Source organism: Rhinolophus hipposideros (assembly GCF_964194185.1).
Source record: "Rhinolophus hipposideros genome assembly, chromosome: 4".
Classification (NCBI taxonomy): domain Eukaryota; kingdom Metazoa; phylum Chordata; class Mammalia; order Chiroptera; family Rhinolophidae; genus Rhinolophus; species Rhinolophus hipposideros.
This window is the reverse complement of record NC_138050.1, coordinates 99356036-99370309: the sequence shown is the minus strand read 5'-3', so window position 1 is coordinate 99370309 and position 14274 is coordinate 99356036. Positions and strand designations below refer to the sequence as shown.

Below are 14274 nucleotides of genomic sequence, written 5' to 3'. Positions count from 1 at the left end.
TTATCTTATTCTTCTCTGTGTCCTAGATTCTCAGATTTCCTAGCAGACATTTATAAAAGAGATCATTTTGAAAATCATAACATTTCCTATAAAATGACAAAAGAGTGAATTATATAAAAGTTCAGTTTTCTCTACCTTTTTAAGACCTTCTTATTGGCAATTCAAATTTTAAATGTAATCAACCCCTTAGGCTGCTTTAATCTTCTGTATTGTAGAACGTCTCCTCATCTTGAACCATACTTCTTTGTCATTCTACGACTGACATAGAATGGGTTCCTTGCAAGACAGACGCTTTTGAGGGGATTTTGAATAAAGAAAGGGGACCTTTGTACTGAATGTGAACTGGATGGGATTTTGTTTCAAGGGACCATGGAGGAAATTTCCTGTAGGCGTAATAGCATATCCAAAGCAGTGGTTTGTGCCAGAGATGGAGTTTCACCAGTGGATATGGTACCTTTTCTGTTAGCAGTAGGTGATTCTTTATTTGTTTTCATTTTAGGTTCTTAGAATGTCCTGAGTTGTTTCAAAGCTTGTTCTTTGGATAATGGCCTTGACTATATAACAGCGGGCTCATCACCACAGAGGCTTTAGCTACCACGCCCTAATCTCTAACATGAAAGCTCATGTTTTTTTCCCTTTTTTCCCCTTTTAGGTCCATTTTTCCTGTCCATCCCTCCTTCAGAATCATCACCTTGGCTGAGCCCCCTGTCATTGGAAGCACAACACAGCAGTGGCTGGGGCCAGAATTCTTAACCATGTTCTTTTTCCATTACATGAAACCACTTGTCAGAAGTGAAGAAATCCAAGTGATTAAGGAAATGGTAAGAGTGCAGCCAGCGCTGGCCGGTTGAGCCTTCACTTCTTCTCTTTTTAAAGTACTCTGACTCCTGCTCGAGCAGAGTTGGACGTTTTTGGCTTTTTCTCCCCACTTACTCCCAAATTTCCTCATACAGTGAATGGTTCTCAAGCTTTACCATTTTACAGAACCATCTGGAGGATGTTTTCAAATGCAGATTGTGGAGGCAATAGGTCTGAAATATGGTCCATGAGCGGTTGCATTTCTCAAGGTCTCATGTGGTACTGGGGCTACTGGTCCCCGGAACCATGGAGAAGGCTGTCTTTCCTCCCTCTTTCCTTGTATGGAGGCGGTTTAGGGATTCCTTCTTTTATATTCAACCAAAGGTGACAATTTTAAGTTTCTACAATAAAGGGAGGTCAAATATATTTTAGTTCCTTGGATTCTGTAGGAAAGGAGTGCTGCTGCCCTAAGGATTGTAATATGTCCTCTGCTGTATGGACCTGATTAGTTGTCCGACGGCTTGTAATGTGTATATGTAGTCCATTACTTTAATGTCTGCCTTCAATGGGCATTCTGACCTTTGGGGTCTAGAACTGTGCTATTCAAAGTAGTAGCACTATCTGCATTAAGTAAAATTTATAATTTCAGTTTCTCCGTCATACTTCAAATGGTCAGTAGCTACATGGAGGCTTTTCCTTAACACATTAGGAAGCATAGGTATAGACCATTTCCATCATCAAAGAAAGCTCTACTGGACAGTGTTGCTTTAGATCACAAATAATTAACTTCCTACATAAATGAACTCACGGCCTTTAAAATACCAGAATGAACTTTCTAGGACTTGTGAGCATGGCTGTGGATAAGGGCGTAAGATTTAAAGACAAGCAGCTCGCCTTTAAATGCCAAATCCACGATTTACGAGCTTCCATATCTTGAGTAAGTTACCCATAGTTTCATCTGAGGGTGGCGCTAATACTGCTTCTTGCAGCACAGGATAGAATAAATTAAAGAATAAATTAGATGAAGTCTGTGCTTAACAGAACTTAGAATTTTAAAAAGTTTCAATCACTTAAATGACCAAAGAAACCCTGAATGATTTACTTCTGAAATGGCCGCATTTTGCAGGTCATTGGTCTAACATCTCTCTCTGATCTTTTCAATTGAAACTTTAAATTTGTTATTGTTTAAGCAGAATTTTTTATGATCAATTAATATTTCATTAGATTAAAATTGTTATAGTTAAAGGCAATCTGTGTGTGTTATTTGAGCAACTATTCTTCACAGTTCACTGATAAAGTGATTGTGCTCCTTGGGTATGTTGTTTAAAAGTCCTTGAAAAAAAAAGGACAGCTCGAGCGTCCATTCTCTATGCAAGAATATCTCATGTGACTTGGTAGACACAGATGTCAGATTATTGCTAAATGAAGGAGTTGGGTTTCAGTAAGAAAATGCCTAAATTAAGAGTTTAGAAAATTAAGTCAAAGCCAACAAAGAAGGAAGTTATAGTATATGAGTTTTTTATGAGCATACTATGTGCCTGTTTTCGAGTGAACGGCTTCTTTCAGTTTTCTGCTGGTTATAGAATTGTAAATGAAGGAGAGTGGTTTGGTTTTCGTTACCTGGTTCTTAAAGAGAAAGTGGGGAGGTATAAGTGTTTCCTGAAAAGATGAATAAGTAAATTTATCCATGGAATAAACATGTAACCTATAATCGTGGACTTTCTAAAAATGTAATTCTAATATTATTTGCTAAGTAGCCATAATTTATGGTTTATTGATCAGATATTTCAATTTATCTTTTGTGTCTTTCCTCCATTCGCTCATAAAATAGGTCCCAAATATGCCTCAGGAAGCTTTGGACAAATTGTTATCGTTTACACACAAACTCAGAGAGACACAGGATCCGACGGTAAGTCTGGATATTCTGTTCTTGACAGGCTGCTGCTTTATGTTCTTAGAGTTCAGTGCTTTAAAATCCATTTTATAAGCTGGCATTTTTATTCCAATGTTATGCATTGTCCAACGCATATGTTTTGCTCTTTCAATGATTTTAACATTTCCCCCAGCTCCTCGTGGCTGATATCATGAAAAACAATTTTAGCTTTAGAGGATTAGGTGGTTCTCCCGGGGTTTGGCTCTGCTCCTCTGTCTCCTATGCTGAGCAAGCTCATCTGTTCTTATGGCTTCACCTCCACGATAATGCTTACATCTTTATCTTCAGCTTCTAACTTCTCTTTTCTGATTGAGTCTTTATTCCTAATTGTATTTCCTTGCTGGGATAGTATGTTGGAAAGATGTAGGGCTGTCACTGTCTAACTCTGAGCCTCAATGTTCTCATCTGTCAAATGGGAACAGTTCCGCGTACCTCATAAGACGTGATGATGGGATCACGGTAAATCGTCAAATCTGTTAGAACTAAATGGTCTTTCCCCTTTAAATCTATTCTTATTCCTTATTTAATTTCCCGACTCTGTTAATAATCTCTCTACCAAATTACCTAAATTAGAAATCTTGGTATCATTGTTGATTTACCTTGCTTTCCCATTATTTCCACTTAACCTGAAAGCAAGTCTCATCAATGTCACCTGTTCTCTTTTCTCTTGTCAGTAATTGTCCTAGTACTGGGTTACATAATCTGTCTCCTAGACTATCGTTAATTTCTTCCTGTCTGCCGTCTTCACAGTAATCCATTCACTCCTCTTACGGCTCTTTTTTACTTTGCTACGGCTCTTGTAACAAATTACCATAAACTCGTGTTTGTGACAACAGAAGTTTATCCCCTCACAGTTGTGGACACGGAAAGTTTGGAATGGGTGTCTCTGAGCTGAAATCAAAGTGTCAGCAGGGCTGCACTCCCTCGGAGGCTCCAAGGAAGAATCCGCTCTTTGCCTCTTCTGGTTTCTGGTGTCCCCAGTGTTCCTTGACTCCTGTCCTTGTCACTTCACTCTCTGCCTCACCTTCATGTCTCCTTCTCTACTGTGTGTCCATGTCAAATGTTTGTCTGTCTCCCTTTCACAAGGATACGTATGCTTGCATTGAGGGGCCATTCAAATAATTCAGGATGATCTCCTCATCTCAAAATCTTTAATTGAATGTTATCTGCAAAGTCAGCTTTGTCACGTAGGTAAATTTTACAGGTTCCAGGGCCTAAGTTGTAAATATCTTTGGAGGGACCATTTCCTGGCTGTCACAGGCCCTACTACTTACCTCTGGGACTGCATCTCCAACTCCTTCTCCCTTACTCATTCTCTTCAGCAACACTGTTCTCTTAGTATCCCTTCAACAGACTAGTGCCTGTCTCAGGGCTGTTGCCACTGGAGTGTGCTCTGCCTCAATGCTTCTCCCAGGGGCTGCAGGTTGGCTCCCTCACCCTTTTTGGATTTGCTCAGAGGTCTGCTTTTCAGTGCTTCCTGAAGCACTTCACTTAGAATCACATATCCTCCCCATTTCATTCCTTTCTCTCTTTCTGTTTGAAGGTTCTTCATACGGCTTATTACCCTTCGGCACAATACATCTTTTACTCACTTACTTTTTATTGTCTGTTTTCCCTCAGATTTTGGTTCTGGGAGGACAGGGCTTTCGTTGGTGTTGGTCCCTGCTGTATCCCCAGCATCTGAACTTCACCTACTCTGTAGTACGTGTTCAGTCAATGTCTGTAAAATAAATGAGTGAATAAATCTTCCACATTGTCCCAGGAGTGACCATTCCCACCTCCATTTCCTTCTTTAAAACTCTGAAGAGCTGGATTCCCTTTGTCTGTAGATGGAAGGACAGCCTGCTAAGCAGGCTTGCCGAGCTCCTTCCAACGCCAGCTGCCTTTCGAGCCTCACTTCCTACCGCCGCTTCTGAAGTGCCCTCAGCTCCCACACTTGGCTTCTGCTCTTTCTGAAGCCCAACGCTTACCCAGATGCCCCTGCCTTAGATCATGCCTGGGATGCGTTGGCTCTCTGGCCACTTGTCCCCAGGTCCCCTGTGCTGTCAGGTGTCTCGCAGCCCCATCAGGCAGAAGCAACCTCTCTGTCCAGTCTGCTTCCGTGACATTGGGCATCTGCTTCTCATGCTGACCGATTGCAGCTGTATCACAGTGGACGTTTACCTCCCCAATTAGTGTTTGAACTCCTTGAGGCCGAGCCTTGTTCATTCTTTTATTGTCATTTCTCAGCCTGGTGTCTGGCACATGGTAGACACTTAAACGTTTGATGAATGAATGAATAAATGAATTAACTAATAATGAATGAACAGGTCATCCCCAGAGTTTTCTTTCCCTGAGAACATGTTCCATTTTCATAAAAGAAATAATTCTTTAAGAGGAAAAAGAGGAAAATTATTTTTAATCATTTTGATCTGAATCTTCATATTTTTAAGCTCAAGTACTATTATTAGTCCTGCTAATGTGAAAAACCCTTCAGGTGTGCTCTTAAACTGGTAACCATGGTAACTGCGTAACCAAGGAAACATGCTGATGTCCTCAGCTGCTTTTTTGCAAGATGAAACTGCTGTTAGAAATTTGATATTATCAATATTAAATACATTTGGGATTTCAACATTAAAATACACCCTCAATTTTTAATTGCTAATAATGTAAGAGCAAAGATAACCCAACCCTTTATTCAACACTAAAATGGCTCAGTGCAAAGCTTCATTCTGATTTTTTTTTTTTTTAAACACTGGATGTTATTGCAAAGCATTTTGGTGTTGTCGACTGAGAAAGTTGGTATTTTTCAAATTCACGAGACATCCTTCCTGATCACAGAATGAAATGTGAAGCCTGAATTCAGTGTCGTGCTTGGAATGAGATTAGAATGTTGTACCTTAGAAATTCACCACATGCTTTGGTGGGCCCCTTGTCACGAGACTCCTCTGGCTGGAGTCATTTATCAGACATTTTTCATGATTAAGGTAGACTGTTTTCATGGCTCAGGTATTAAGGATGGGAATTGCTGAGTCATAGTTATACCTCCAGTCATACTGGCCGAAATAATCTCCTCAGCGCTTCCTTCTTTCTCATATCCATCAGTTGCCCAGGCCTTTGAAACATTGGTTGATCCTTTCCCTCCATTCTTTTTGCCAGTTATGCTGCTTTAGGACTTTCCCTTTTGGTGGGCAGATTCCCATCTCAGTTCTCTCTGTCCCTCAACTATTTTACATAGTGCTGCCAGATGCATCTTCCTAAAATCATGTTACTATGTTGCACATAAAAGAGTCCTACTGCCTCCAGGAGCCAGACCCAACTCCTCAAAGTGTCAGTCCCAGGTCTTTGTTACTTGGGAACAAGGCTTCCAGCAGGATCCTCTCGTAAACGTGCTTCCCTAATTGTTCTGCGTGTATTTCTGTTCCCTTTGTATTCGTGCCTTGGTTCGCAGCATCCTCCTGTCCACTGGAGCATTTTCAGCCCCAATAGCAGTTGTCAAGAGCTTCATTTGTTGTGGAGTTAAATTATGTACTATTTTGGATTGCAATTTATGCTTCCTTATATTTAAATATTGGCTCCATGTGTAGGATGCAAATCTTTTGGAAACAGGGATGAACCAATGTTTGCTTATAAATGAGTTCTTTGAAACTTAGAATGTGTTTTTATTAGAAAAAAGATATGTCATAAATGGTGGCCGTGCTCCCAGCCTAGTCCCCAATGGCCATTTAGCCCACGATGTAGCTGAAATAAAATACTAACAACAGCAGACCAGCATCTCGTAGAGCTGTGAAATACACGAGAGGAGAGATCAATTCCTTCTTTCTTCCTTGGGACATAAAGAGATGACCTTCAGCAAAATGTTGAACTAAGCAAATATTCAGTGTTTCTTTTACATCCTCGTGTCGTCCATTCTGAACCCTTTGTGAACGTCATAGAGTCCCATTCCCTGTTCTCTCAAGTGCTCAGGCCACTTTACTGCCCTCATCACTCCCTGTGACATTTCACCCAGGCCTATCCTGCCTTCCCAAAGGGCCAGTTGCTTCGAAAGTTATTCTTTCCTCTGGTTTCCAGTGAAAATCCTTTATCTCCTAATGTTACTGATCTAAGTTGGGAATTAGGTCAATAATAATCTAATTCACTAAATTCATACTAATAGGTAGGTTATATTCTCTTCCTCTGTTGGATTTCTTTTCATCTTGAAGAGGCTGACTTTTAATAATAATTACTGGCATTTGTTGAGTATCCATATGTGCCTGACCTACGAGTAAGCAAAATGCTTTGAATATTGTCTAATTTAATCCCCATCACCTTAAAGATGAAGGTGTTATTATTGCCATTTTAAAGATGAGGAAACTGAGGCTAAAAGATATTAAGAAATTTCTCAAAGTCACATAGATAATAAGTGGGAGCCTGATTTGTTTGATTGCAAAGCTTAAAAACTTTACTGTAACATTATGCCACCTGCCAAGGTAATTCAAATTCAAGTTAGCAAGTATTTATTGGTACTTACATATCCTAAGTTCTGTTCTAGCAATTCTGCTATTAGGATTTGGGGAAGTTAAGAAAACAATTGAAATTATTCTGACAGAATAGGGGAAGAATTCTGAAAAGCAAGCTGCCATCCACCTGACAAACTTGTTGACATCTCTGGTCAGCGGCCTCCTTTTCTGTATTTCAGAAGTCATAGATTTACTTAAAGTTCTAAGCATTTTCAGGATATCTTAACAGTTCAGCTTTGTGTAAGCAGAAAAAAATAAAAACATAGTTAACTGTGCATAAGTCGAGTGCAACCTGTGTTATGTTACATCCTTCCTCTACCTCCCCCCAAAACATGTATACACAGCACTTAGCACAGTGAAAACACTTTCATTGAATTTAATTGATACACACTTTTTATGGATTTTTTAAAAAAACTATCTTCAAGAATGTTTTAAGTGTAAATTGGTTTCTGTTTGTTCTTATTTGTAATTAATTGTAAATAAAAAAGTATGTATTTATTTTAAGTATGGCCTTATCCTTCAGGGATAATGAATTCTGCTATGATGGCCAACTAAAGGGACTTTCAGCAAGCTGAAACAAGACTCTTAACAGTCTGTCTTTGCCTTTTAATAGGCACAATCATTGGCAGCATCACTTTCTACCAGACAGCTGTTGCGAATTTCTCGTCGGCTGTCGCAGTACCCTAATGAAAACCTTCACGGGGCTGTCACTAAAGCCTGCCTTTCCAGGTAACCGTATTCTGCTTTCTCAGCGCATTCAAGTTTCTGGGTCTTCGTGAAACAGTAACATAAGTTTAAAGATAGTTTGGAAACAATATTTGTCTGAATATGTAGCTTTTTCAGCCTTGTGTTTAGTTTTCAGTTATGCCTTGTTTAGGCATAACAACAATGTTAAGAGGTCTTTTTTAGATAAGAAAACTACTTACGTCACTTGGTTCAGGTCACACAATGGTAAGTAGTAAAAGTGGTTTGGGATTGGAACACTGGCCCACGTGTCTTCTGAGTTAGTGGTCTCACATGTGGCACTGAGGGCCTTCCAAATTTGTGCTGGCACTTCCCATCCCTGATAGTACTTCTCTGTTGCCGGATTTAACAAAACCAGCATCTGTTCAGTCTACATTAATATTTTTCATACCTATTTGGAAATGATTATAAACTATCGGCTTATAGAATTTTCTTACAGACTCATACTTGCATGAGACTATTTTAAAAGAATAATAAGAAAGGTGAAGATCATTGTCCAGTAGGCCCTGAGGTTTCTTTTAGACTCTTTTCATATGATATGGTAATATTTTTATGGTGGTCATGACTGTTATTCATTCATTCCTTGATATGTAAAAGGCATTAAAAGAATCTATTTTCAATTTAGGAGAATCTGTAATTGCCCTCTATAAATAAATCTCCAATTCAATGGACAATTTTGTAGTCAAATAAGCTCCTTGTATTCCAACTTGAATTTGTTCTCACTAAAATGAGGCTCCAGCTAAAATGAGGCTCCAGCTAAAATGAGGCTCCTCTCCATCGTCTTTAGGGTAATTCTTCGAATAACTAATAATTATGAAATATGATAAAATTCTTTTTCTTTTAAGTGGAAGAATATTAGACTTCCAAATGAAAATCAGAAAAAATGCTTAAGTGCTTATTTTTCAGGGTCGTGGATTAAAGAAAATACAGACAAATAGGTTCATTACCTACCCAGTGTTTTCTTGGACCTTGGGGGTAGATGTATGTTAATAGAAGTAAATAGTCAATACTAAGCAATGTACACAGTCTTGGAGCCTCAGGGAAAATAATCCTTTGGATATATTAGAATTAAATAATCACAATAATTCTGCAAACCGTCATATATGCCCTGGTAGTTGAATCAACTTTCAATTTTCTTTATTTAAAAAATACAAATAAAAATAAATCAAGTAATGTGAATTGATCTAAGAAATAAATAAGAGTGATCAAAGTTTGGAAAAAACATGCTTTGTGATATTACTGCATAGAATTAAAGACAAAGTGAACAAGATAAAAATTATGAGTAGAAAAAGCTACAGGAGAGTAATATTAAACTGCCAACTACAGACCAGCAACAATAGATTCCAGGAGGTTTAGATAATATCCTGAAAGTGTTGATGGAAAATAACCATGAACCCCAGAAGTCTCTGCTTAGCTAAATACATTTTTTTTGAATGAAGACTGAGTTTACCACACTGCTGAAAGAACTACTAAAGGACATATTTCAGCAAGAAGGAAACTGAATCTAGAAAGAAAGACTGGCATGCAAGAAATAATAATAAGGAAGGAAATAGGTAAATATATTATTAAATTAAAATATAAAAAAGTAATAAAAGTGAATACTAATGTGGGGAAGTATTTAACAACAGGGTGAAACTAAAACACTAAACAAGAGAACATAGAAGCTGAAAAAAGAGAAATTAATGCTTTCTTAGTTTCTGCTATTCTTTAGGAAGAAAATGTTGAATCACTTTAGACTTTGTTAGTTCAAGTATTCACATATAAATTTTGGGTAACCACAGGAAAAAAAAAGAATGCAAATGGATCCAGTAGAGAGAGAAATAAACAAATAGAGAAAACTTGATCAATACAACATAGGTAGAAATAAAAGGGGAATAAAGGTGAAAAAAATCAATCCAAAGAGTATACATGAAATAACGTTAGAAGTAAGCACAAATATCACACAAGATGAAACTTTCTAGTTGAAAGTTAGAGATTCTGATTGAGTTTAAAAAAACAAACTAAACCTAATTATATGCTGTTCCAAGAGATACATCTAAAACATTGTCAGAAAGATCAGATGTGAAGGTCTAAGAAGAGATATCAGGCAAAAATTGACCAAAAAAGAAGAGCTATAGTATTATTATAGGCAAAATGTACTTAAAAGTCAAAAGCACAATTGGGCATGAAGATGAGCAAAGAAACTTAATGTAGTAGATTTAATAGTCCTAAACTGTTCACACCTCAGAATTACAAGGAGAAATTGACAAATCAACAGTTATTGTGACAGATTTTAACTCACTTCTTTCAGAAACTGATAAATCATGCATTCTAAAAATTAGAAAAGATAGAGAAGTTTGAACCAAACATTTGATATGGGTGATGTAATGGACTTTGTACCCGTGGATATGCATTTTTTTCAAGAACGCATGGAACATTTGTCCCGTATCAAAATTGACTCCAAATTACATGAAAGAAAAAAAAATGGTGCTTCAAAAGGCATCAAAGAATCTTCATCATGAAGATTACTTTCTCAGACCACAAAGCAACAGAATTCATAACAATAACAAAACATACATTTTAAAGACCATGTATTTGGAAAAGTAAAAACACACTTCTAACTAAGACATTAAAAGAGAAATCATAATTAAAATTATGAAATATTTACAAACCTATGACCTAAACATATGAATCTCAACACTTGAAGGATACACCTAAAGTAGCACCTTAAAGGCTTTTTTTTTTAGTCTTAAATTCACAAATTAGAAAAAAAAAGTAAGAAAATTATAAGCTAAGCATTCAACATAATAAGTTAGTAAAAAGTGACATACTAAACCCAAAGAAAGTAGAAGTGGAATAATGATGTTAAGAGCAGAAATTAATGAAATAAAAAAAGAAAATCACTATGAAGAAGAGTAGCTAAACTAAAAGATGGTTCTTTGAAAATAAGATAAAGCCCTGGTAAATTTAATTACTGTAAAAGAAAAAAGGCACAAATAAATACTATTAGAAAGGAGAAAGGAAAAAGTAACAGAACTGCAGATAAAGTCAATATTTAAAAAAATAAAATAGGACAGTTTTCTGGAATTGCGTATATTATCAAAATTGGTCAAGAAGGGATAAAAAAAATTCAAATAGATCTATAACCATGAAAGAAATCCAATTAGTAGCTTAAGTCTCACTAAAAAAAAAATGCCACTTGTTGGTGGTTTTGTCAAGTTATACCAAATTGTCAAGGAATATATAAATGACTCTTATAAAAGTGTATAAGAAATTAGACAAACAATGAAAACACAGCAATTCACTTTGAGTCTAGTATAATCTTGATACCTAAAGCAGACAAGAAGAATGTATGAAAGGAAAATTATAAATCAAATTCATGGAATGGATACAAAAATCCTAAATGAAATACTAACAAACCAAATTTAGCAATATATATGTATATATTTTTTCTTTTCTTTTTTTTAAATCATGAGCAATTTGGAATTATCTCAAGAATGTGAAGAAATTTTAATATTATATTTTTAAATTTACATATTAGCTGAAGAAATATCATTTTAATAAACAAGTAAAACGGATTTGATAAAAACCAGCATCCAAATCTAAAAACTAACAAAAATGAAAACAAACAAAATTCTCAGTAAGTCAGGAATATTCTTAGTAAGCCATGAATAGAAGGGAAATTCTTTAATCTGATAAAGGGTGTCTACCAAAAATTTACAGCAGACATTTTTATGGTGTGATACGTGGCACATTTCTTTTAGAGCTAGGAACAAATAAGAATAACAAGGTTATATGATTGGCTATATAAAAAATTCAAAAGAAACTACATGTAAATTATTAGAACAAATAGATTTTAGTGACATTGCTTATGTACCCAAATTATTAACACTCCTATATTTCTGTAATAATCAATGAGGAAGTCTAAATTTTAAAAATGATCCCATTTAAAATAATAGTAGAAAGCTTTGAGCATCTAGGAATAAATCTAATGAATGATAGCTAAAGCTCCTGTGGAGTAAAGCATAAATCTTTATTGAAAGCTGTAAAAGATTTAAATAAATGGAAAGCTATACCATGTTCATGGAAGGGAAGATTCAGTATCTTAAAGCTGTTTTACCTCAAATCGATATGTAGGTATAATTTAGTCACATAACACCAAGGCTATAGTGAATTTGACAAGCTTTCTCAAAATTGACGTGGACCTATAAAGGACCAATAATAGTCAAGGAAATTTTGAGAAAGATTAATGAGGTGTGCTTTCTCTATCAGATACCAAGATCCATTAAAAAGTTATATTCATTATAACAGTGTGGTATTGGTGCATGGAAAGACAAATAGACCTTTAGAACAGAGTACAGAGCCCAGAAACAAACCCACATAATTTGTGGAAATTTGGTATATATTAGAGGCGCTGTTATAAATCAGAGTGGAAATGATGGACTTATCAATAAATGGTTAAAATAAAAAATATCCACTTTATCTCATACAAAATAGTAAAATCTTGTTACACAACAAAAACACTATAAGCCATTCTACAAGTCATAAGTCACAAACGAAGAGATATTTTATAAGATTTATAATCATGAAAGGATTGGTATTCAGGGACTATTAAGTACTAATTAATAAGTGCCAACCTTAAAGGGGCAAAGAATGAATAGGTATGCACAGAAAAGTTAATTCAAATAATTAACAAACACTTGAAAAGATGTTCAACTTTATTATTGATCAGGGAAATAAAATTTAAGAAATAATCGGCTATCATTTTATACTTTAAAATTTTTTACCTGTAAAAATTAATATTCTTCATGAGTGGAAGGAAATGGATTTTCAATACTGCAATTTGGATGGAAGTCTCATAACTTTGGGGTTGCTCTCACCATGTCTTTATGCCTAAATATATTGATACCCTATTATTTGACAATTCTTCTTGATATCACCTCAAAGATAGACTCATATGTATTTACAAGGAGGCATGTAGAAGAATGTCCCTTTGTATACTTGTAAGAATGAAAAATTGGAAATAAGCTATTTATCGGTAGGGGATGAATATATAAACTGACATACTCATATAATGAAATCCTATGCAGCAGTTAAAATGAAGTAGATCTCCATGTATCAATAGGTATCAATCATGACAACTCCTTATTGAGTGAACAAAGCAGTTTGCAAGAGGAGATTTGGAATATAATGCCATTTATATAAAATGTTAAATACATTAAACAGTGCAATATATTTTTTACTCATACGTGCATAGCAAAATAAAAAGATGGACAAAAAAGATACACAGTAATTTCAAGGTGAGGATTACCTGTAGGGATGAAGAGAGATGAATATAATACTTAATATTCTCTGTAATTTTCTGTATGCTTGAAATATTTCCTACTTAAAATATTGAAAAACTAAAAAATGCTTACTTTTCATACTCAGAAATATTTCACTTAATCAAATAGTTAATTTTTCCAGTGTTATCAACTGACCCTAATAAAACTGTTTTATTACCAATCTATGACCTTTTGCAAATAAGTAAAACAGCTATCTTGTTTCTGCATCATCTGTTGACTGCAGAATCAAAAGCCTTTTTACTAATCTCTTCAATGTAGTGCAATGGCCGGAAGGAACAAAAAATCATTGGTGCATACAGGGGTTTGTTTGTTTTTTAATGACCTCATTCCATGTTGAAGCAGTGAAAAGAAATCAAATTTTACTCCTATGGAAAATTTTAAAGCAAAAGTTTGTTATAGTATATATTCATGAAGTCTATTATTAAGCAGAGAAAATCAAGAGAAATTCTCTAGGCTAAATTTGTCAAACATTAAATTTATTAAATACTAGTTAGGCTTGTCTTGTTAATTTCATTTTAAAAATATGATTCATTTGTTTGCTTATGATGCCAGTTGAGTTCAGACTGGAACATTTCTTCATCTGAAGAAACAACCGTAAGCACCTCACCATCATAGTGTTTAATCAAGTCTTGGAGCTAAATGTGGGATTCATTTTCTAGATATTTGAAAACGTAACAGGCCAAAAGGAAGAAAATTTAGAAAATTCAGAAATTGTCAGTTATTTCACATTGCAAAATTTATTTTATTTTGGAAGAGCTAATTAACTGTAAAAAGAGCTCTACTCCATTCAAGTATTTTGCATTCCATTAAATTATTTACTTCTGGAAAATCCTATGGGTGATGACCTTTTAGCATAGAAACATTGGGCAGAGTTGTAAGAATTTAATCATAAATGAAGATTAACTGTCTTAGACACAACTTAGTTTGCATACAAGGTTTTTCAGAAATTCCCTTGTGACATAAAAAGAATAACACCTGTATAAAATTTTCACATTGT

The 14274-nt window shown here is 35.4% G+C and overlaps 1 protein-coding gene across 1 annotated transcript in view; it reads left to right on the top strand.

The window, feature by feature from the left end:
• Nucleotides 1-14274, top strand: part of VWA8 (von Willebrand factor A domain containing 8) — a 298600-nt gene that overhangs the window by 98305 nt on the left and 186021 nt on the right. Inside the window, exons 15-17 of the mRNA XM_081046044.1 lie at nucleotides 653-821; nucleotides 2630-2707; nucleotides 7823-7938. Coding sequence (XP_080902170.1) covers nucleotides 653-821; nucleotides 2630-2707; nucleotides 7823-7938 — 363 coding nt within the window. The remainder of the gene's footprint in view (nucleotides 1-652; nucleotides 822-2629; nucleotides 2708-7822; nucleotides 7939-14274) is intronic.